Source organism: Peromyscus maniculatus, chromosome 4, assembly GCF_049852395.1.
Source record: "Peromyscus maniculatus bairdii isolate BWxNUB_F1_BW_parent chromosome 4, HU_Pman_BW_mat_3.1, whole genome shotgun sequence".
Classification (NCBI taxonomy): Eukaryota; Metazoa; Chordata; class Mammalia; order Rodentia; family Cricetidae; genus Peromyscus; species Peromyscus maniculatus.
In genome coordinates, this window is record NC_134855.1 from 108,623,313 (window position 1) to 108,644,446 (window position 21,134).

The 21,134-nt window shown below is 51.4% G+C and overlaps 1 protein-coding gene across 5 annotated transcripts; it reads right to left on the minus strand.

The window, feature by feature from the left end:
- Positions 1-444: 444 nt before the first annotated feature.
- Lzts3 (leucine zipper tumor suppressor family member 3) lies at positions 445-10,889 on the minus strand. 5 transcript variants are annotated; one of them, XM_016003018.3, is made up of 5 exons: positions 10,767-10,889; positions 5,473-5,635; positions 4,500-4,976; positions 3,358-4,149; positions 445-2,951 (listed from the first exon to the last, which is right to left on the minus strand). In XM_016003018.3, exons 2-5 carry the CDS (start codon positions 5,542-5,544, stop codon positions 2,253-2,255), a joined length of 2,040 nt encoding a protein of 679 aa, XP_015858504.1. In that variant the 5' UTR covers positions 5,545-5,635; positions 10,767-10,889; the 3' UTR covers positions 445-2,252. The 5 variants fall into 5 exon arrangements, with proteins under 5 accessions (XP_015858504.1, XP_006984605.1, XP_076426765.1 ...); XM_006984543.4 differs by having other exon boundaries at positions 3,295-4,149; XM_076570650.1 differs by having other exon boundaries at positions 3,295-4,149; positions 10,771-10,869.
- Between the last annotated feature and the right edge of the window lie 10,245 nt (positions 10,890-21,134).

Genomic DNA, 21,134 nt, shown 5'->3' on the forward strand with positions numbered 1-21,134 from the left:
AAACCCATTCTGTGATTCTATGCTACTCACTGTGACTTAAGTGTTTTAAGTGGCTGCAGGCTGCACCTAGCTGTCCCATCTCACCTGCCTTCTGGACAGCAGCATAGTGTACAGCTTCTGAGCCAGAGCCAGCTGGTAGCACTGCTAACAGCCTGAGCTGGAGAGGAAGCCTCCTCCGCTCCCACGCCCCATTGGTAGGAAAGGTGAACCATGACTCCTGGCCAAACATGGAAGACTTGAGCTTTGAGCCAATCTCCTTGCGTAGCACAATGAGTTCCTCCTGTCCCATGCCTCCTCCAGAGAATGTTTGTTCCAGCTTTGCCTGCACCCCCAAACTTTACCTCCCATACTTGCAAAAATACAAGCTGGCCACAGAATGCCATTTAAGAGGCTTTCTCCATTTTATTTCTTTGGGAACGGAAAATGAAAAGTCTTTCCATCACATATGGTAGATATATATATATATATATTTATATATTTATATATAATTTATTTTGTGGTTGGACATTCCAAAGCTGTTCATTTTTTTTCTCCCCCCATCTCTGTTTTGTTTTGTGTTAATGCCTTCTCCCAGTCCCTGTGGACCAGGCTCAGGCTCTGGAGCAGGTACAGTGAAGGATTAGAGGAATGGGCAGTGGTTGCCAGAGTGGCCTCCAATCAAGGTCAAAAACCCGTTGAGGACCACCCAGAAGGAGCTGTGCAAAGGGCCGGAGGGCACCAAGAGGTCACTCCTGTTTTTGTGGGCGGTACACAGCGTGTTGAACAGTCACCAGTCATGGGAGGAGGCTGGTCAGGGGTTGGGGACTTGCTCACAGTAGATACCAACCCTCTCCATCCGGACCCCAAAAGTTCATCTTGGGGCAGGAAGAGGGAGTGAAAAAGAGAAATACAAGGACTGAGGGCCAAGTCTCCTCTGATTGTTATTGCTGGTGAATTGGAAATTTTACTTTCTTAAAAGAGAAATTAGAATTTCCCTGCCTGTCTTGGGGAGAGAGACTCTGAGAGATTCTAGATAAGGAAGTGAGTGACCTTGACTGTCCCAACCCATGCCAGCCATCCCTGCCCGGACAAATAAGCCAACTCAAGAGTCTGGCAAGCAACCCGAGGGTCAGTGATCCTCAAAGGTTAGCCTTGTTCTTCAGGGACAGTCACATCCAACCCTGACTGGCCCCTCAAACAAGGGGCCCAGGCTCAGACTTGGGCCAGTGGGGTCTGAGAAGTGAGCAGGGCACCCAGAGTCGAGCTGGGCTCTCTGCCGGGAGCAAAGGTGAGACTCGGAGGAAAAGGCAGCCTGGGAAGGTGATGGGAGCGTGAAAGCAGGAGGCTGGTGGAGACAGTGAGGGAAAACACAGGAAGACATCAGACATCCATCTGAGCTCAGAAATGGGGTGAACAAAATACCTAAGAGGCAGGTAGCACTTCATAGCTATCGTTAGAGCTGAACAGTGACCCTGGGGACGGTCACCAAGCAGCAGGGGATATAGCCTTGTAGGATCCTGGCCAGAGGGTGAGGGTGGGGCTGAGAGGCCTCTAGGCGACCCTTTCCAAGAATAGGAAGGCAGGTCTCCCCTGGGTACTGCGCTTCCAGCCCCGACTCTCACCTCCCTCAATATACACAGAGGGGCACATGCTCAGGACTAGTCCAGGCTCTAAGGCCTGAGCCAAAGATACCTTGCTGGGGGAGGGGTTGGGCAGGTAGCCCTCTCAACCACAGGCAGGCCATCTGCTCCTACTTCTCCTGCTAATCTGCCTGGGGAAGGAGAACACCACATGAAGGAGAGAGACCAGGAGCCTAGGGTCTGTCGGCATTGGTAGACCCGCGCAGGCTCCTTCAGGCTGTGTGGCCTAGGAGAGCACAGACGGTAGCACTGGACACAAGGTGGCCAGCAGCAGTGGCCCAAGATCCGGGAAGGGGGCTAGGGTACTTCCTGGCAATTCAAGCCTGCCTCCATCTCCAATGAGAGGCTTTCCAGAATAAGGAGCATGCTCCCTGTACCTGGGACCTCACCCGCCATGCACTCTGCCCTCCCCGACGCTCTCCTTGGCAGGAGGGTCTGGAGTGGCTCCCCACAAAGGCAGTGCTGGAGCTGCATGGACTGGGGGGGAAGGGGGCTGGTCACAGCTGCTTTGAGAACCTCTTTGGTCTGGGGATATGCAGCACACATGGGAAGGGAAATGAATGGAAGGGAACATTGGTGACTCCGACCTTCAGACAGGGCACTTGTCAGAAGGTTGTGCACGCAGATAGAGAATCAGATTTCTGTGGACTCGATGCGCTCGAGGCGGGAGGGGGTCCAGGCTTTCTTCTCCTCACCATGCTGGGGAGTAGGCGTGCTGGCACCCCCTGCTGCCCCACGCTCCCGAAGCCGCCGCTCCAGCTGCTGGTTGCGCTGGTACATCTCCACATAACTCAGCTGGAGCTGTTTCTGGTACTCGATGACCTTCTCCTTCTCCTCCAACCACACCCGGCGCTCCTCTGCAAAGCTGGCACCCTGGCGCTCCCGGGCACGCCGCTCAGCAGCCAGCTCAGCCTGCAGTCTCCCCACCTCCCTGCGCAGGGCTCGCGTCCCACCCTCTCCCCCAGCATCCACCTCCCCATCGACAGAAACCAGGGAAGCCGCAGCTGCCACCCCAGCCTGCCGGCGCATCTTGGCCTCATCACTCTCACAGGAGGCCAGTGCCTCCTGTGGCTCGGCCAGGTCCACGGGGGTCAGTGCAGGCTTGAGGCAGGCAGTGGGCAGCTCGCCTTCACTCAGCTCCAGGCTGGCCTGTTTGCTGCCGAAGGAGTCCCTCAAGCTGAGCAGCTGTTCCTCCTTCTCCCGGAGGGAGGCTCTTCCCTCCCGAAGTTGTGAGCGCAGCCCCACGATCTCACTCAACTTCTGCGACACATCGGCCTGCGAGTCCTTGAGTTGCTGCTTCAGGAGGGAAATCTCCCCGGCCTTCTGGCACACCTGGACAGGGACAGGCAGAAGCAGAAGCCAGGGTAAAGGCGGAGCCGAGGGAGTAAGGGCTCATCTCAACCCAGCTCCCAGATCTAGCTCCGGAGGCACGGAGCTTCCCCCGGACTCAGGCTCAGCCCACCGGGGGCTCCCTGCCTTACTCCGGACAGAAGCGTCTCATCTGACACAGTCCGAGGGCAGTCTCTAGTCTCATGGCCACTCTGAACTGATTCGGCCCTACTCCCTTCCCGACTTCCCTCCCACTACACATCAGTACGTTGCTGCTCTGGGGTCTCCAGAAAAAGAGAAGTTGAAAGGGAGCCAGAGAAGAAAGATCTAAGCCCCCAGCCCGCACCTCCCACTTAGTTTCCTCCATCCGGGGCAGGAAGTCGGCCTGCTCCTTCTGGCAGGCGGCCACCTTGTCCTCTAGCTCTTCCCGTTGCCTCATCAGCTGGGCCGCCTCCTCCTGCAGCTGCTTCTTGTCCTGCTGTAGCCGCAGCACCTGCAGCTGGAGGCCCTGCTGGGCGCGCTGGGCGCGGCGCGCCACCTGCTGCAGCTTCCCACTGCAGCCCTGCCGGAGCTCCGCCAGCTCCCGCTCCCAGGCCTTCTGCCGCTCCTCCAGCACCTGGGCCACGGCTGCCTCGCTCTGCTCCAGGCTGCGCCGCAGGGCAGCTACCTCCTGCTCCTTCTCCCACAGGCGCTCCTCCAACTCCTGGATCAGTGCACTGGGCGAGGGTGGTGAACAGGCTGCGAACGGCAGGCCCCCACTTCCGCCCTCCCCAGACCCCAGGTGGCCTGACCGCCCCATGGATGATGACGACCCGCTCTTACTGGAGGCCCGCCCGCTGTCGGAGGTCCCCAGATCTTGGTAGCCTGACCCCCCACCACTGCTGCCGCTGCTATAGCCAGCAGTGCCAATCCGGTTGATGTGGCTGGTGGAAGCACTGAGGGGTGCCAGATGCTGGCTATAGCTGGAACTATAGGTAGGCAGGCTTGTGAGTGAGTTCCGGCCTGAGTCTGAGAGGCCACCCCCACTCCCACCCGCGGGGGTCATGGTCCGAGACTTGTCCAGTCCGCCCTTGAGGCCAGCGGGGCCCTGTCGCCCCTCGGGGGTCCCATTGGTCTGTGGAGGACACAAGTTCTGCATGGAATGAAAGTTCTTGGGTACAACAGGTTTGAAGGCTGATGGCCGAACGAGTGGCTCTGAGCACTGCGTAAAAGGAAGGGGGGAAGAGGCATCAGACTGAGACCTTATCCTTGGCCCCTCCCCTTCCTTATGTCCAAGACTTGTTCGAGAACCACCTCCTGCCTCTGCTAGATCTCACCGAGTCTCCCCATCTGAGGCTCCACCTCAAGTCTCCCACAAGCCATCTCTGTCCTGGATCCACAAGAGAGACTCAGCCCCAGGATTGCACTCCAGAACTCCCCACAATAGCTCTCATCCCGGCTCCCAAGATTCCCCCTAAGGAGCCCCACCTTAACCTCCTGGCTCAGTTACCCTCCCCCCACACACACACACTCTAAACCAGGCTATGAGGCCCTCAGGTCCCGGGGACTAACCTGGTCTAGCTTGCCAGAGGTGGTCAGGAGCTTCGGTGGGTGGTTGGGTTCACGATACTGCGGTGGGGCCTTGTCGCTGGCCCCGCTGCTGCTGCTGCCCCCGCTGCTGCCCACCACATTACCACAGACGTCTGTGTGGTCACTGCCCCGCAGCTCGCCATTGAGGTAGAGAGAGTTGGCGAGAACCTTGTCCTCTGATGGGTAGCGGCCAGGTCTCTCCCGGCCGGCTCCGCTACCACCGCCTCTAGGACCAGGGAAACTGCCCTGGCTGCCCCCACCCCCTGTTCGAGTGCCCACGCTTTTCATAGGAAACTCCTGGGCATGGGTCACCCCACTACCCACACTGCCCATGGTCAGGCGGGGATCTGGGGGTCCAAGCTCAGAAGGCCGGGGGGCAAAGGCCAGGAGAGGATCCCTCCCGGGATCCGCGCGCACAGGTAACGTCTCCAGCTTCGCCATGACTAAGCCAGAAGGGCACTGTGGGCACAAGTGGGAAGGTAGAGAGGTCAGAATCCACCCCCGGCCCCAAGCAAGTCGGCCCGGGCCCGACTTTATCTCTGTGTTCCTTACAGCGGACCCCAGAGTATAACCAGGCTTCCAAGATGAAGGAATAGCTCTGCCTTTGTGCCAAGGTACCATGCACATGCCTTCTCAGCGGGGCTCACTCCTTCACCCCACTCCACCCACGAGCCTCCCAGACTCAGTGACTTAACGGCGCTGCAATTCCCAGAGTTCAGTTTTCACTAAATTTACCCCGGATCATGATTGCTACAGTCCAGCTTCCTGGGCTGGGAAGACGGGACTGGTCGAGAAAAGCAGTACCTGACTCTAAGAGGGCAAAGGAGAGACACAAATAACCCTACACAAAAAAGGATGACAGACAGTGCGGGTCTTTCCCAGCAACCCCCGCCCCCCCAAATCAGGGGTGGTAAACAAGGTGAAGGCTAACTGCAGGCGAGACTTCTCTCCTTACCTTTTCAAACAGGTGGGGGGCCGGCGGGTCCTCAAGCTTGGGACCCTCCGAGGCCGGGTCTGCAGGGGCCATGTGGCTCACTCTGGAAATCCGGGCTAGGCCCGAAGCAGCTCCGTGCCTTTGGACTAGCCGACCAAGCCATCCCGTACTACAGTTTTCTCCTCTGTGAAATGGGAAGAATTGAAAACGGAGCTGCCGAGCGCCAGGCGCTCGCTCGGGAGGCGGCAGGCGAGGGAGAGAAGCCCAGTCTTGGAGGTGGGTGGGCGGAGCTGCCGCTGCGGCCTGCGCCAAGGTCGCCGGTGGGCGCAGCGCGGCCGCCGCCGTGGTTATGCAGACGGACAGACTCGGGCTGCTGCGGCTGCAGCAGGTGGCAAGGGAGCCCTCCCGGAGGGAGGTTTTCCTAACGTGGCCTCGTGGTGGCCTGGCCCCAGAGGGCCCCACTCACTTATATCAGTACTCCATAGCAGTTCCTAAACGGGCAGAGACCGGGGCCAGGGACGCAGCCACACCAGAACACAGGCAGCCAGCTCCTCCCTCCTGGCTGTTCCCACAGGTGGGTGAAGGAGGGGCGGGACTTGCGCAACCAGTGATGATGACCCCTGAGGATGCCATGCCTGCTGAACCTTGCTAGGAATGCAGTACCACCAGGAAGAGTTCTTGGATTAGCCATTCCTCCTCACCCCCCCTTTCCCTTTGGACCTTGACCCCGTTCAGTTGACCATGAAGTCCTCTGAGCCAGTTCGGTTGGGTGTGCTCTCTCCCTCAAAGCTTACCCACAGGAGGGGGAGCAAGGCCTCCCGCTCAAAGAGGCCTAGCTTGCTTCCTGGTTCCTTTGTCTCAAGCCGGCACCTTGGAACACCTGTCCCGGAGAGCTGTATTACAGAGGTGGGCAGGGAGACCAGGCAAATCCCGGTCACTGGCATGAGGTTCTAAGAGCTCAAATGTGTGTGTCAGTTATGAAAGAGGGATGTTCTTCAGGCCTATAAACCCCAGAGAGCAGGCAGGGCACCCTGTTAAGAGGTCCATGCATGCTCCCCTGAATGCTCTGCAGACCTCTTTCTTCCAAGATGCCTAATTCTGATGCTGCTTCCTTCTTGTGAGGCTCCAAACCGAGGGAGGCTGCCCACACACGTGCCCTTCAATTTCTTCTGGCCACAGTCTACACTGTGGCTCTAGGTAGCGGGTAGGTTCACTAGCAAGCTGGTCGTCGACATTGCAGAAATTCATTCAGTGCCTATCCCTAGAGGCACGGGAAAGAGCATGGTTGCCACCCTCCTCCTTTGGGCCGTTCTGTGCTCACGTGCAGGCTGACACGAGTCTTGTGCACATGAAGCACCTAGGGAAACACTGAAGTGTGGGATATACAGGTGCGCCACCCCAAGAGTGAGGCCTCTGTACATTTATGCCCTCAGCCTCTTTTGCCTTACCCTGGCTCCTGCTGTCTCCACGTGGGAGATAGTCTAGCCTGCTAGCCCTCAGCCTGGAGACCCCCCCCCTACCCTAAGCATCGGCCACTCTCTCATCCTCCCTGAGTTCAATGCAGGGAAAAGCTGGGACTGGCAGGGTGAAAATCAAATGGCCTGAGGCTTGAAGCCAAGAAGGAAGCCTGGGCATGGTTACAGGAAGAACTGGCAAACCCTCATGCAGCTGGGGCTCAGGTGGAGGGAACATGAGAGGCGGCTCGGGCACAGGTGTGGGTGTGACATCATTAACATGACAGGGGGAGGGAGATTGTTCTGGAGAAATAGGTGTTGTTGAGAAGACCCAAAGATACCTCTTCCAGGGTGGAAAGACTGAGACTGTTAGCATCCCAGAGTGGTGTGGGCGGGCCCAGCAGCAAGGGTGGTGGAGGCCCATAAGTCTGGGAGGTAGTGTGCGAGCAGGAAAAAGTCCAAGAGACACTGGGCCCGAAAGCCAAAATGGGGAGGGGATTCAAAAGAGGGGCACGAACTAGCCTGGAGGCACAGGCCCATAATCTCTTCTACTCGGGATTCTGAAGCAAAGATCACAAATTCAAGGCCAGCCTGAGCAATCTGGTGAGACCCTGTCTTAAAAAAGAAAAAAGTGATTGGTGATCAACTGCTTCCCTAGCAAGTGCAAGACCCTAGATTCAAACCCTGGTCTAGAAAAATCAGGAAGAAGAGGAGAAGGAAGAAATGCAGGCAGGGGGAGCTGCAGGGCAGCCTGAGCCTGAGCTACTTGGGGGGGGGGGGAATCCCTTGAGCCCAGAAGTTTGATACAACTCTGAGAACAGAGTGAGAGTCCATCTTAAAACAAAAACAAAGAAGCAAAACAAAATGAGAGACAGGGAGGGAGGGAGGGAGGGAGGGAGGGAGGGAGGGAGGGAGGGAGGGAGGGAGGGAGGGAGGGAAAAGGGAAAGAGAATACAGGGGCAGTTTCTAGTGTTGAAAAGAAGAAAGAGTCCAGAAGGGAAACTGGAATTGAAGTGTGGCCCAGATTTAGCAGCTGAAAACATGACTGGTGACGATGTCAAAACGGTTTTAGAAACCGGTGCAAAGCAAAAGCAGACAGAGCACAGGGATGGAAAGGTGCTGAGAGGAGACAGCTGAATCCTCTGTGAAAAGAGGCCAGAGTGGAGCTGGAGAGATGGCTCAGCGGTTAAGAGCACTGGCTGCTCTTCCAGAGAACCCGGCTTCAATTCCCAGCACCCACGTGGCAGCCCACAGCTGTCTGTGACTCCTGTGGAATCCAGCACTCGGGAGGCAGAGGCAGACAGATCTCTATGAATTTGAGGCCAGCCTGCTCTACAGAGCAAGTTCCAGGACAGCCAGGGTTACACAGGAAAACCCTATCTCAGAGAGAGAAAAAAATGGCTGGGGAGGAAGAGGACAGTAGAGGCCCTCACTTAAAGTTTGAAATCAAAGGGCTTTCCCTTTCTCTTTTAAAATTAACCCTGAAAACTTTCCATGGTGGCACAGAGGCAGGAGAATCAAGAGTTCGAGGTCTGCCTTGAATACATACTGAGTTTGAGCCCAGACCAGGCTTCATTAGATCCTGTCTCAAAAACACAAATGGGAAACACAATAATAAAACCACAGGCCAGGGAGATGGCTCCGTGAGCAGGAGGGTCTGCTGCGGGAGCATGAGAACCGGAATTTGAATCCCCAGCAGTCACACAAGCCAGCTGTGTCTGAGCCCGCGCCCGTAACCCCAGCACTGTGGAGGGCAGAGAATGGAGGAGCACTGAGATCGGCTGGCTGCCAGCCTAACTCTGGGTTCAGTGAGAGATCATGGCTCGAGGAAATAAGGCAGAGAGGGATGGAGCAGGACCCCCATCACCCCTCTGTGTGTATGCACACATGCACTTCACCAAAAGCCACAATTTTGATAGGAATTACAGATGTGATAGAAACACTGAAGGCTGACGCCACTAGTGAGATACAGGCAGAGGACCAGGAAGGGAGCTGCACCAGAGGCCGGGTGGAGGAAGGAACACACACAGGAGCGAGCAACCGTGTTGATTTTGAGTGACAGGGGATAACGTAATGAAGGTTTGGGAAGATGCTTTATAAAGAACTGCCAAGTGCACTCCTCCTGAGATCAGACCATAGTTTGGGGGTGGTCATCTGCCACTCTGCTTCACTCCTCCTCGAGAGTGGATCCTCGTCAAATTCAGATGCTTAGGGTCCTAGACGTTGTCCTGAGCCACCCCCTTCTCATGCTGTACATGAGGACTGCTCCGAGTCAACTGGTAGGCAGCTCCCAGAGTTCCTTGCCATGATTCTAACCTGTCATAGTCAACCCCTTGTAACTACTTCCTATCCCCTGCCTCTTCCAACCTTGAGCTCCAGCAAACTCTTTCCTCAAAACCCTAGTAGAGGAAGGACAAGGAGTGGAATATAGTTCCCTGGTAAGTAAGTAGGAACAGAGTCTGAGAGAGGCAGGGCTGAGCTCCCTCTGTAGGCCAGGCGCCTGGACTGGCCTCCGAGGGAACTGTAATCTGCAAGGGCAGTTGAACAGCATCACTCTGGGATGATAGCCTGTTGCCTGAGCCTGTCTCTGTTTTGGTTCCATCAACCCTCAGTGTCTGTGATATTACAACATTAGTAGTCAAGGGGGCCAGATGGACTCTGGCTAATAAACCCTTCCATGAGCCGGGCAATAGGGTTCTTGCAGCATCAGCTCCAGGTGTAAATCACAGCTCAGCTGATGGGAATGGAACCTCATGCAGATGATTCCACCTCAGATTCTCACACCTATCTTACAGCAGTTTAAAGAAGGAACCGTATTATGTGTCAACTGCCTGATATTCTTCTTTCTGGCACCCACAACCAAGTAGAGCTTGTAGCAGAGTCCTTAAGGCCTCTCCCGATAGCCATCCTATATTTCTCCTGACACGAGCTCTTCACTCCACCTACAACCTACTCTCAGCTCTCTGCCCATGCTATATTCCTCTGGAACCAGTCCAAATACTGCTTCTCAGCCTGGCATCCTTGATACCCCAGGGGTCTTGGAGCACTTAGCTCAGGATGCCCCAGGGAGATTTCACTGTGTAGCTTCCCCAAGGAGGCCGGTGTTACCTCAGGCCATAAAAGATGTCTTTAGGGGGTCTCTGGGCCCTGACATCAAGAAAATGCAAGGCAAATGCATGTGGGAATGTTGGTGATGAGCAATGCAAATAGGAAATGAATTCAGACAGAGGAACCAGGAAAGGCTTCCAGGAAGGATTAAGGGAAGGGATTCAGGGAGCAGAACTTCTTGGTTGGGATGTATGAGAGGAGATGCATCTTTCCTTGGGAACGTGGGCACCTGCAGGGGAGGAGGCCCATCCCCTGGATCCCAGCTCTGATGAAGCCGATGCTTAGGGGCTGAGGGTAACGACAGCACACCCCCACCCACCCGCTCACACAGGAGCCTGCCTCTGCTGTGCATGTGTGTCAGAGTGTGTGTGGGGGGAAGGGTCGCCATTCCTAGCACATAGACCCCAGCCACAAATCCTCTGCAAAGGTGCCACAGAGGTCCCTGCGGTTGGAGAAATTCCACCCAAATCTCCCTGGGTCCCCATCAACGCGCGTGGCCCAGGAGGGGGGGCGGGGTGCAGAGAGAAGAGGTGACATAATCCGGGCCGCACCCCCTCCGGCCGCCACCCCCCCACCCCCGCTGGGTGAAGCGTCCATGACATCATCGGCCTCATTCCCCAACTCCCGGTACCCTAGCAGCGGGACGCGCCCCCTCCCCAGCTTCCCACCGACTAGAAGCGGCACGCGATGCAGCGGGCATGGTGACCCGAGGGAGAACCTGGAGGGGCGCCCCGGCAGGCCTGTATCACTTACTCACTGCCTCAGAGTCCGGCGCAGAGGCTGAGACACCAGCGACAGCTGCCCCGCTCTCTGGCGCAGCCCGAAGCCCGCCCCGCTGGGCTCGCGGCGCGGCCCGGCTCTGCTCTTGGCCCCTCCCGCCCCGCGCCCGGCCCGCCCACCAGCGGCTGCGGCAAACGCGAGCCCGCCCTCCGACCACGCCCCCTGGAGCCACCAATCCTGGACGGGGGCGGGACTCGGTGCCTTAACCCCTTTGGTCGCTGAGCGCTGGCCCGCCTGCCCCACAGGCTGGGTGGCACAGATATTCCGGCCTCAGTCCGTTTTCACCACTGTACCAAATTCTTGGTGTCAGCCCCTAGTTTCCGCTCTCCAACAACTCCAGCATGTTCCTAGTCTCTCTGAATCCCACATCTTGAACAAAGAGTATGAGCCCTTTGGTTTGGGGACAACCCCACTTGGACTCTGATTCAACTCCTGCACCGGCTATTCGTGGTGCAGCCGTCCTAAAACCTTCAAATCGGGCTGGAGAGACGACTCGGTGGTCAAAAGCCCTGGCTGTTCTTCCACCGGACCCCATTAACTAACCCCATGGATTAATTCCCAGCACTCATGGTGACTAGTTCCAAGGGATCCCACACCTTCTTCGGGCCTCCGCGGGTGCTGCACAAATATGCGGTCGGAACAACCATACACAGAATATAAAAATTTAAGGAAAAACAAACACTTAAGATTCTTCAAACCGGCAATGTGCGTTCGGGGTGTGAAGGCACCTGTGGTTACCTTATCGCTGGAGGAAAGAGTCAATACACCGACCAATTTAAAACTTGGCGCTACAGGAAATATGTATTTTATACTCCAGTGGGGTTGAACGTTTTCACCTTGTGCTCGTGCCTGGTGTAAAACTAACAAGCCCGTTCCCCATCCCAGAGAGGCTGAGTGGTGTGAATACTTCATCTTGACTCAGATCGACACCTTCCTTGGCAAGCGCACGTGGAGTATACTGCAGTGACTGCCAGCCGCGCAGAAAGACTGCCTGAGGAAGCAGTCCGCCTTGAACTATGGCCTTGGCTTCATCAGGATGGGGACGCAAGCTAGGCCCAGACTTCAGCAAAAGGCTGGCATGAGATATAATTCATATCTGTTGTGATACCTGATAAGTTTGGCCTTCAGTCATCCTATGTCATAGTTTTTATCTTTTTTCTTTTTTTCTATAATTGTTTTTATTATCTATGATGACTTTAATGAATGCCTGTTTTCAGTTCTAATGATTGCCTTTAAATGTATTAAAGTTCCTATTTCACACTTATTAGTCAATGACAAATCAGTTTTATATTCTAGAACTCTGTAAACTAGCACGTCATGGAACTTGTAGTGGTCCTCCTGGCTGTGACTACCATACCGTGAGGTAAATTTGTTTTTTTCCAGTCAGAGAGGTAATGTGCCTGCTGCATGTCACACTTGCTTTACCCGATGAGCCCCATTTTGCTACCATTTCAATGAGCAGACAACAAGAAAAGGGTGGAAGATGGGGAGATTCTCCCAAGAGAAATGTTCTGTTTTTTTAAAAAAAAGGTTTGAGGCAGGGTCTCTCTACAGAGCTTGGCTGTCCTGGAACTCACTATGTAGACCAGGCTGCCAGGATTAAAGGTGTGTGCCACCATGCCAGGCAGGAGAGAATTTTGATTGACACACAATTAAGTATATTTTGAGGAGCTATGGTAAGGGTTTTTGTTTTTTAAGACAGGTTCTCACTGGGTAGCCCTGGCTGCCTGGTCCCCTAAATTCACTATGTATTCACCATGTTCCTGAAATCAGAGCTCTGCTTTCCCTCTGCCTCTGGAGCACTAGGAGAGGATGGTGTGATTCAGGGATAGTTAACCTAGTATGTATAAGAATCTCGGCTCCACCCAGCACCACACAGACCCCCATCCCCCCCAGATAGAGCTTCTCTGTGTAACAGCTCTGGCTGTCCTAGAACTCTGGCCTTAAACTCACAGAGATCTACTTGCCTCTGCCTCCTCCCAAGTCCTGGGTCTAAAGGTATGCACCGGCACACACCCTCTTTTTAAGTTGTTTTTTGGCTGGACAATGATGCTGCATGCCTTTAATCCCAGCACTTGGGAGGCAGAGGCAGCCTGGTCTATAGATAGCCCCAGGACAGCCAGGGCTACACAGAGAAACCCTGTCTTGAAAAGGAAAAAAAAAAAGTTATTTTTTGCCTCTGCCCATTCTGTTTATTTGGTCTCAATGTCATTGGCAGTATTTAGGCTCTGAATTTTCTATTCCTTCCTTGGCCCCATCTGTCACATGGCCAATTTCTAGGAGGACAGTTCTTCTAAACATCTGACCTATGTGAAAATGCATTCATAGACTCTTCCTGTTCACAGAATTCTTCTCATCTTCCATCCTTATCTCATTGTCTTCTCACTGGAAATGGTGGCAGAGCTGGTTTATCAGTTTAAAGCAAGTGCTTTGCCTCATGCTTTTAAGAGTGTGTCTTATCCTTTCAAAAATTATTATTGATGAGTTTTTGAGAAAGAGTGGGTGTACCCTGGCAGGCACGTGGGGGTCAGAGGACAACTTCTGGAAGTCAGTTTTCGCTTCCATCTTGGCTTTGGGGAATAGAACTTAGATTGTGTCCCAAGCACTTTTACCTGCTGAACTCTCATCTGCCCAGAGTTTTTCTTTATCCTCAGAACTCAAATATGTTGCTATTATATGTCTCAGGAGCACCATTTGTTAACTTTCTAGAAACAAGAGATGTCTTTTCAATTTTGAAAAGTCATAATATGCCAGGTGTGGTGGCTCAATGCTGGGGTTTAATCCCAGATCTCTGTAAGTTGGAGGCCAGTTTGATCCACAAAGCGAGTTCCAGGACAGCCAGGGCTTTTTCAAGAGAAACCCAGTCTTGAAAAAGCAAAACCAGCCAGGCATTTAATCCAAGTACTCTGGATGCAGAGGCAGGTGGATCTTGTGAATTTGAGGCCAGCCTGGGCTACAAAGCAAGTTCCAAGACAGCTAGGGATGTTACACAGAGAAACCCTGTCGAAAGAGAGAGGGGGTGTGTGTGTGGTTTCGTCTCTTCAGAGCAATACAAAGCACCAAGGAGGATGTGCTAATCCCAGTACTCTGGTGGCTGAAGCAGGAAGAGCACTTGGCGTTTGAGGCCAGCCTGGGCTACAAAGTGAAAACCTCAGGTTTCTCTGTGTAGCCCTGGCTGTCCTGGAACTCACTCCATAGACCAGGCTGTCCTAGAACTCAGAGATCCACCTGCCTCTGCCTCCCAAGTGTTGGGATTAAAGGTGTGCACCATCACCACCTGGCAAAAACCTGTTTCAAAAGAAAAGAAGTCATTCATAGCTATGTGTGTTAGCACATGCCTGTACTCCAAGCTACTCAGGAGCTTGAGGTGGAAGCCCACAAACTGGAGATCAGCTTGGACAATGTAGTAAGGCTCCATCTAAAAAAGTATATTATTTATGGGCTGGAGAAATGGTTCAGTAGTTAAGAGAACCAGCCAGCTGCTCTTCTAGAGAACCCATTCCTCTGGAAGTTCCAGTCACTGCACCTACATGACAGCTCACAACCATCTGGGACTTCAGTCTCAGAAGATCCAATACCCTCTTCAGGCCTCCAAAGGCACCAGGCATGCATGTGGTGCAGACATACATGCAGGCAAAACACCCATCCACATGGAAAAAAACACAAAAGGTGCCACCTGTAATCCCAGCAGTGGGCAGTGGGGTAGGAGAGAGGCAGAAGACTACCACAAGGCCAAGCTGGGTTACATACTTTCAGGCCAGCCTGAGCTAGAGAGTGAAATCCTAGGGAGGGTGAAGAGGGACCCTAACTTATCACAGCTGATACTAAGACTCAAGATTATGCACTACCTTGGCTTTGGTAAACCCAGGAAGGTGTAAATGGTCTAAGTGCAGGTTGCCCCTCTACTTTGAACATGTGAGTAAAGCCCCCAAGTTTCATACCAATAGAGCACATAAGGCACTTACTTCTCCATCGGCAGATTTTAATTCCTTTCTCAGCTCTAGGATCCAAACTGGCCAATCAATCACATTCACTACCAAAGCTAGAGGGCACCACCACCACCCTCTTGGTACTGCGAAGCTCGCCTCCACAGCTCCCATTGGTTTTCTCCATTCCCAGGTGCAGCTCCAGTGCAGCCGTGCCTGGCTTGCGTATCTTCTTCCCCTGAACTGTGGTCACATTTAAGAAACACATGCTATCAACCTCACTTGTCTAGTGTCAGGTGTTCTGTTTGGCAGCTCCTGTAACTTTAGACTTGGGAATCCCTCTCTTATCAATGGGATAAAGAAGAGCCATTAAAAACAAAAGTCAAACTGATTGAAAAGGAAGGAAGAAGGAAGAAGGAAGGAAGTGAGGGAGGGAAAGGAAAGAGAAAAGACTGATGATTGGGTCTGGTATGGTGGCACATGCCGTTACCCAGTTCTCTGGGGATATATATCAGGTTTCAGGCCTGCCAGGGCTATGCACTGAGACCTGTTAAAAATGAACACTGATGTGGCTGGACATGGTCGCGCTCTCCTTTAATCCCAGCTCTCAGGAGGCAGAGGCAGGCGGATCTCTGAGTTCCAGGCCAGCCTGATCTATACAGAGAAAACCTGTCTAAACAAACAACAAGAGAAGAAAAACAGAAGGAAAGCTAATAGAAAACTGGCTAGAGAGAATGATATAATTGGATTTGCAGATGTAAGAAAGAAATGGGCCATTTCCTGAAAGGAACTCAGTCCTACCCTGTAAAAACTATGTTGGGGTTCTAAGACTCCAAACATAATAAATCTACATTGGGCTGTGGTTATAACTCAGTGCTTGCATGAAGTCCTTGGTTTGAGCTCTATCACAACATAAAACTGAGCAGGCAGGACACACTTGTCATCCTAGCACTTGGAGTTAAGTAGGAGGATCAGAAGTTCAACGTCCTCCACAGCTATGTATAGAGTTCAAGGCCAGCCTGAGATACAAGAGACCCTGTATCGAAATAACTACATACACAAGTAAATCTGTGTTGTTTTCCAGCACTAGGCTTCGGGTATGACATCACGGCAGCAGTGGAAGACAGATACAGAAGGATGATCATTGTTGGTGAATAAAATCACAAAGGCCTCAGGTCTATAGAGGAGCAGGCAAACAAGTTACTCATATAACCCAAATGGCCACACTGAAGTAGAAAACTTTCAGCTCCAGTCTTTTTCTGTGGGAGGACTGTGCCTCCGAACACCAAACTGGTAAATGGTGAACTTTAATTCACATCTTAGTTTGGGGCATTTGTACTAAAGCTTGCGAGGTTTACACAGGAGTCAGGACAGTTTTGTGCACATGCACACCCGGCCCGGAGGTCGGCAGGACCTTCCTTGATCGCCTTCTACCTTGACCACTCTTCACCTTGTTTTCTGAAACGAGGTCTTTCACGAAAGCTGGAGCTCATGGATTTGGCTGGACTTATTAGCCAATGAGGTGCAGGGATCTGCATGTGTATGCTCCTCCCTCCCCAGTTAGACATATTCTAGCACTTGGCATTTATATGGGTGCCCATTAGGCACTTTACCAACTCACCTCCCCAGCCCCAGGCTTAAAACTTTTTTTTTTTTTTAACTTACAGCAGTGCTAACTTAATGAGGAACTAAAAACCTTTGAACTTGGACCAAATATTTATGGAAATTAGCTGTAAAGATTCTTAGGACTACACAGATCAATATAAAAATATAATTGGAATGGTCATGATCCAAGTATGGTGAGATCTTTTATAATGTTTTATAAGCTGATTACATGTGCATACACACACAGTCCATGAAAACCAAAAGGTGGAGAAAAACGTAAAACCATATTCATGACTGTATTCTTATCACTTTTTAACTAATTATATACCTTACCTAAAGTATATAGTTTATACTGTTATGTTCCCCAGGTCTCAACATTCAATGTTGTTTTGTTTTGGGAGGGATGGCACACACCTTTGATCTTGAGCACTGGCAGAGGCAGATGAACCTCAATGAGTTGAAGGCCAACCTGGTCTACATAGATTTCCAGGTCTGCCAAGGCTACACAGTGAGACTTTGTTTCTAAATAATGAAACAATTGATGGGTTATAATACTACAGACCACCTGTGCTCCATCACTGCAAACTTCTTTGCAAGACACAAAATAAAAAGGACCCATCACTGCCCTCAAGTAAGCGAGCACTCTGTGCTCACACCGGTGTGTGAAGCAGGACAGGTTTTTCTGTCTTGATTTGAAGGAAAAGTTTCTGGTTCCCCAGTCTGGCTAGAGCTTGCTCTAGAGCCAAAGCGAGCCTTGAACTCCTCACCTTAGAGCTCCTACCTGTTGGGGTTACAGACTCAACCAATTTCATGGAAATGGACAGACTTAAAACAGCTCTAAGTTTTGTAATAGCTAGAATAAATCAATCTTTGTAAACTTGTTTTACATAATTACTACAGACCGATTTGGTGATGACCTAATGAACTTTGATAATCTGCCTTTGTGTCTTTCACTTTGCTATGTTAACGTCTCTTCTCCTGAGTCACTGTCACTCAGTAGGGACAGTAACTGAGCTGTGGAAACAATTTCCTTAAGATTATGGACTTTAAGGCAGCCAGGCATTTGAGAGGCACAGGCAGGATCAAAAGTTCCTGCCAGTTTTGAATGAGATTGCCCCCCCCCCCCCCCCCCCCCCGCCCACACACACACACACCCATAGGCTCGTATATTTGCATACTTAGTCTCCAGCTGATGTCAGAGAAGGATTAGGTGTTAACCGTGTTAGAGTGGATGTGGCCTTGCTGGGGGTGTCACTAGGGCTGCTGCAGATGTAGCCTTGTTGGAAGTGTCACACCAGGCCCAGTGTCTGTCTGTCTGTCTGGGTCTGCTGACTGACAATAAGGATGTAGAGCTCTCAACTACTGCTTTAGAACCTTCCTGCCTGCTGCCATGCTCTCCTTTATGATAATGGACTCACCCTCTGACACTGTAAGCGAGACCCCAATCAAATGCTTTCTTTTATACAAACTGCCTTGCTCGTGTGTCTCTTCACACAGCAATATAAAAGTGACAAGAGAGCCAGTATGGTCTACATAGTGAGTTCCAGGGAAGCCTGGGTTAGACAGACAGAATGAAAACAAGTAAACAAATAGGGCCGAGAATGTACCTTAGTACAATGCTCGCCTGCATGCAGGAGGCTTTGGGTTCAATCCCTAGCACCACATAAACTAGACATGGTAACTAACACATGCCTATAATCCCACTACTTTCATGGAAATAGAAGGATCAAGGTCATCCTCAGTTATAAGCAGGTTCAGGGCCAGCCTAGGCCATAAGAGATCCTGTCTCAAAAAACAAACAGGGCTGAAGTACCTGTTTAGTATACAGAAGGAACCAAGTTTGAGATGAATCACCAAAACAAACAAAAACCAACCAATCAAACACACACACACACACACACACACACACACACACACACACACACACACACACAGTTATGTACAATACATAACACTTACCTAGATACTTACTCTTGGCCCTGAACTCAATGTGAAAGGAACAAGGCTCTTTAAGACTCTTTATTTCTTTCTCTCTCATTTTTAGGTGCTGGGGATAAAATGTAGGGTCTCACATTAAAGTACTCTAATACTGAATTTACATTTCCACATCTACAGGTTTAAGGATCTGTTCATGGAGCCAGGCACAGTACTGTATAACTGAAACCCCAGGGTTTGTAAGGTGGAGACAGGAGCATTAAGAGTTCAAGGCCAGTTTAGGCTGAATCTTAGTAAGAGCCTGTTTAAAATAAAGATTAGATTTGTTGATGAGCTGTAAAATCAAACCACCATTGGTGTGCTGGAAACTTAGCCCCCACTGGCAATGAGATACACTAGACAAAAAGCATCATGCACCAGAATATAGTAAGTAATGTACTGTGAAGTGTTTGCTTCAGCTGCCTACAAGAAGTATGCATGTGTTACATAAGACCCTATCTAGAAACAGAACAAGTGTTTAAAACATTTACATATTCATCTTGATGGGAGGGGGGCACTTAGGGTTAGGGAGAAACCTGGAGCCAGATAAACCCCCAAGAAGTCACAGGATGACCCCAGCTAAGACTCCTAGCAATAGTGGAGAGGGAACCTAAATTGGCCATCTACTCTATAATCAGATTGGTGACTACCCTAATTGTCATCACAGAGCCTTTATCTAGTAACTGATGGGAGCAGATGCAGAGATCCACTGGGCTGAGCTCTGGGAGTCTTGCTAAAAAAAAAAGTGGAGGGATTTTACGAGCTGGGGGGTCATGACAGAGGAACCCAGAGACAGTTGACTTGAGCTCGTGGGAGCTCATGGACTCTGGATCGACAGTTCGGGAGCCTGCATAGGCCCTCTGCGTGTGTGTGTGTGTGACAGTTGTGTTAACTTGGTCTCTTTGTGAGGCTCCTAGCAGTGGGATCAGGACCTGTCTCTGGTGTTGAACTGGCTTTTGGGAACCTGTTCCCTATGCTGAATTACCTCACTAGCCTTGATGCAAGGGGAGGAGCTCAGTCCTGCCTCAACTGGATGTACCAGGCTTTGTTCAAGCCCACGAAAGGCCTGCCCCTTTCTCAATGGAGATGGAGGAGTGGATGTGGAGGGGGTAGATGAGAAATGGGGGTGGAGGGTAGAGGGTAGGATGGGAGGAGAGGAGGGGAAATTGTGGTTGGTATGTAAAATGAAAGAGAAAAATGTTATTTAAATAAAATGAAAAAAATTATATATGAACTTTTTGTGTATGGTGCTAGAAATCAAACATAAGGTTCTATATGAGATGTATCTACAGCCCTAATAATTTTTAATTAAAATCTTAGAAATCCTTAACACTTAATGTTTAAAAAATTCTAAGTTGCTTATCCTAGTTGTCCTGGAACTCACAGAGATCCAACTGCCTCTGCTTCCAGAGTGTGGGACTAAAGGTGTGAGCTACCGGCCCACCTTATCCTTCAGGTTTTAACGGAGTAGTTGTGAAAACAATCTACACATATTTAGCAAACCATTAGCTGCTTATTATTTGGTGAACTGTTCATTTAGTAAGTTTAGCAAAACATTAGCTACTTATTATTTGGTGAACTGTTCATTTAGTAAGTTTATTACATTAACAGACTAAGTACTAAATAATGAACACATAATGCACAAAAGATCACATGCCTTTAGGGGCTGGAGAGAGGACTCAGTGGTTAAGAACACTGGCTGCTCTTCCAGACAGCCTGGGCTTGATTCCTAGCATCCAAATTGCGGCTCCTATTTGTAACTCCAGTTCCAGGGGATCCAACACTTTTTTCTGGTTCCATGGCCACAACATGTATGTGGTATGCAGACAACACACACACACACACACACACACACACACACACACACACACACACACACACACCAAGCCTTTGGAACATCATGAATTAAAGGCTGGGGCCAGGAGGGTGGCAGTGCATGCCTATAATGCCAGCACTTGGGAAGTGCTGAGTCCAGAGTATCCTAAATTTGAAGCCAGCCTGGGCTACATAAGACTCTGCCACCACCACCACCACCACCACCACCACCACCACCACCACCACCACCACCCCAAAAAAAATTTTTAGAAGATGTCAAAGAGCTGGGTAGTGGTGGCGCACACCTTTAATCCTAGCACTTGGGAGGCAGAGGCAGGCAGATCTCTGTGATTGTGAGGCCAGCCTGGTCTACAGAGCAAGTTCCAGGACAGCCAGGGGTACGCAGAGAAACCCTGTCTTGAAAACAAAACAAAAACAAACAAAACAAAACAAGAAGATGTCAAAGATGTGCTTTCATCCTACTTCAGGCCTTGGGACTTGGTCCAGAGAATGGCCTAGCAGTGCCAGAGCTGCATCTTGCCACCTAGACACAGATCTGAGGATGGGTTAGGTGGAGGTAGGGTACTGGAGCTGCTGTCTTGGTCTGAGAAGCCTCTCTTTCTGGAGGTTTGATTTTTGTTACTTGTGTGTGTCTAAGTGAATGTGGCTGTATGTATGCCATGGAGCTGTGTGGTGGTCAGAGGACAACTTTCTGGGACAGGTCTCAATGGCTACTTGCTGAGGCAGTCTTTCTTCTTTCTGCTGTTATGCTGCATATTCCAGGCTAGCAGCCCCCCAGTTTCTGGGCTCTGCTACCATCTCACTGCAGGAATCCTGGGATTACAGATGCATGGTAACATGTCTAGCTTTGCATGTGGTGTTAGGGATGGAACCTGGGTCAACAGGCTTGCATGGATAGTGCTTTTAGCCGCTGAACCATCTCCCCAGCCTCCACCGTGGAGTCCACACCTGCTGCTGTACTCTGATGGTATCAAGATTCTGCCTTAACTGGCCTTGGGTG

Bases quoted from the DNA above. Each gene is read 5' to 3' on its own strand.
- Lzts3 (XM_006984543.4), bottom strand. From the start codon at position 5,544: ATGGCCCCTGCAGACCCGGCCTCGGAGGGTCCCAAGCTTGAGGACCCG. The intron at 4,977-5,472 runs GTAAGGAGAGAA...TTGTGCCCACAG, and splicing joins CCCCCCACCTGTTTGAAAAG to TGCCCTTCTGGCTTAGTCAT. The intron at 4,150-4,499 runs GTTAGTCCCCGG...CCTTTTACGCAG, and splicing joins CCTCTGGCAAGCTAGACCAG to TGCTCAGAGCCACTCGTTCG.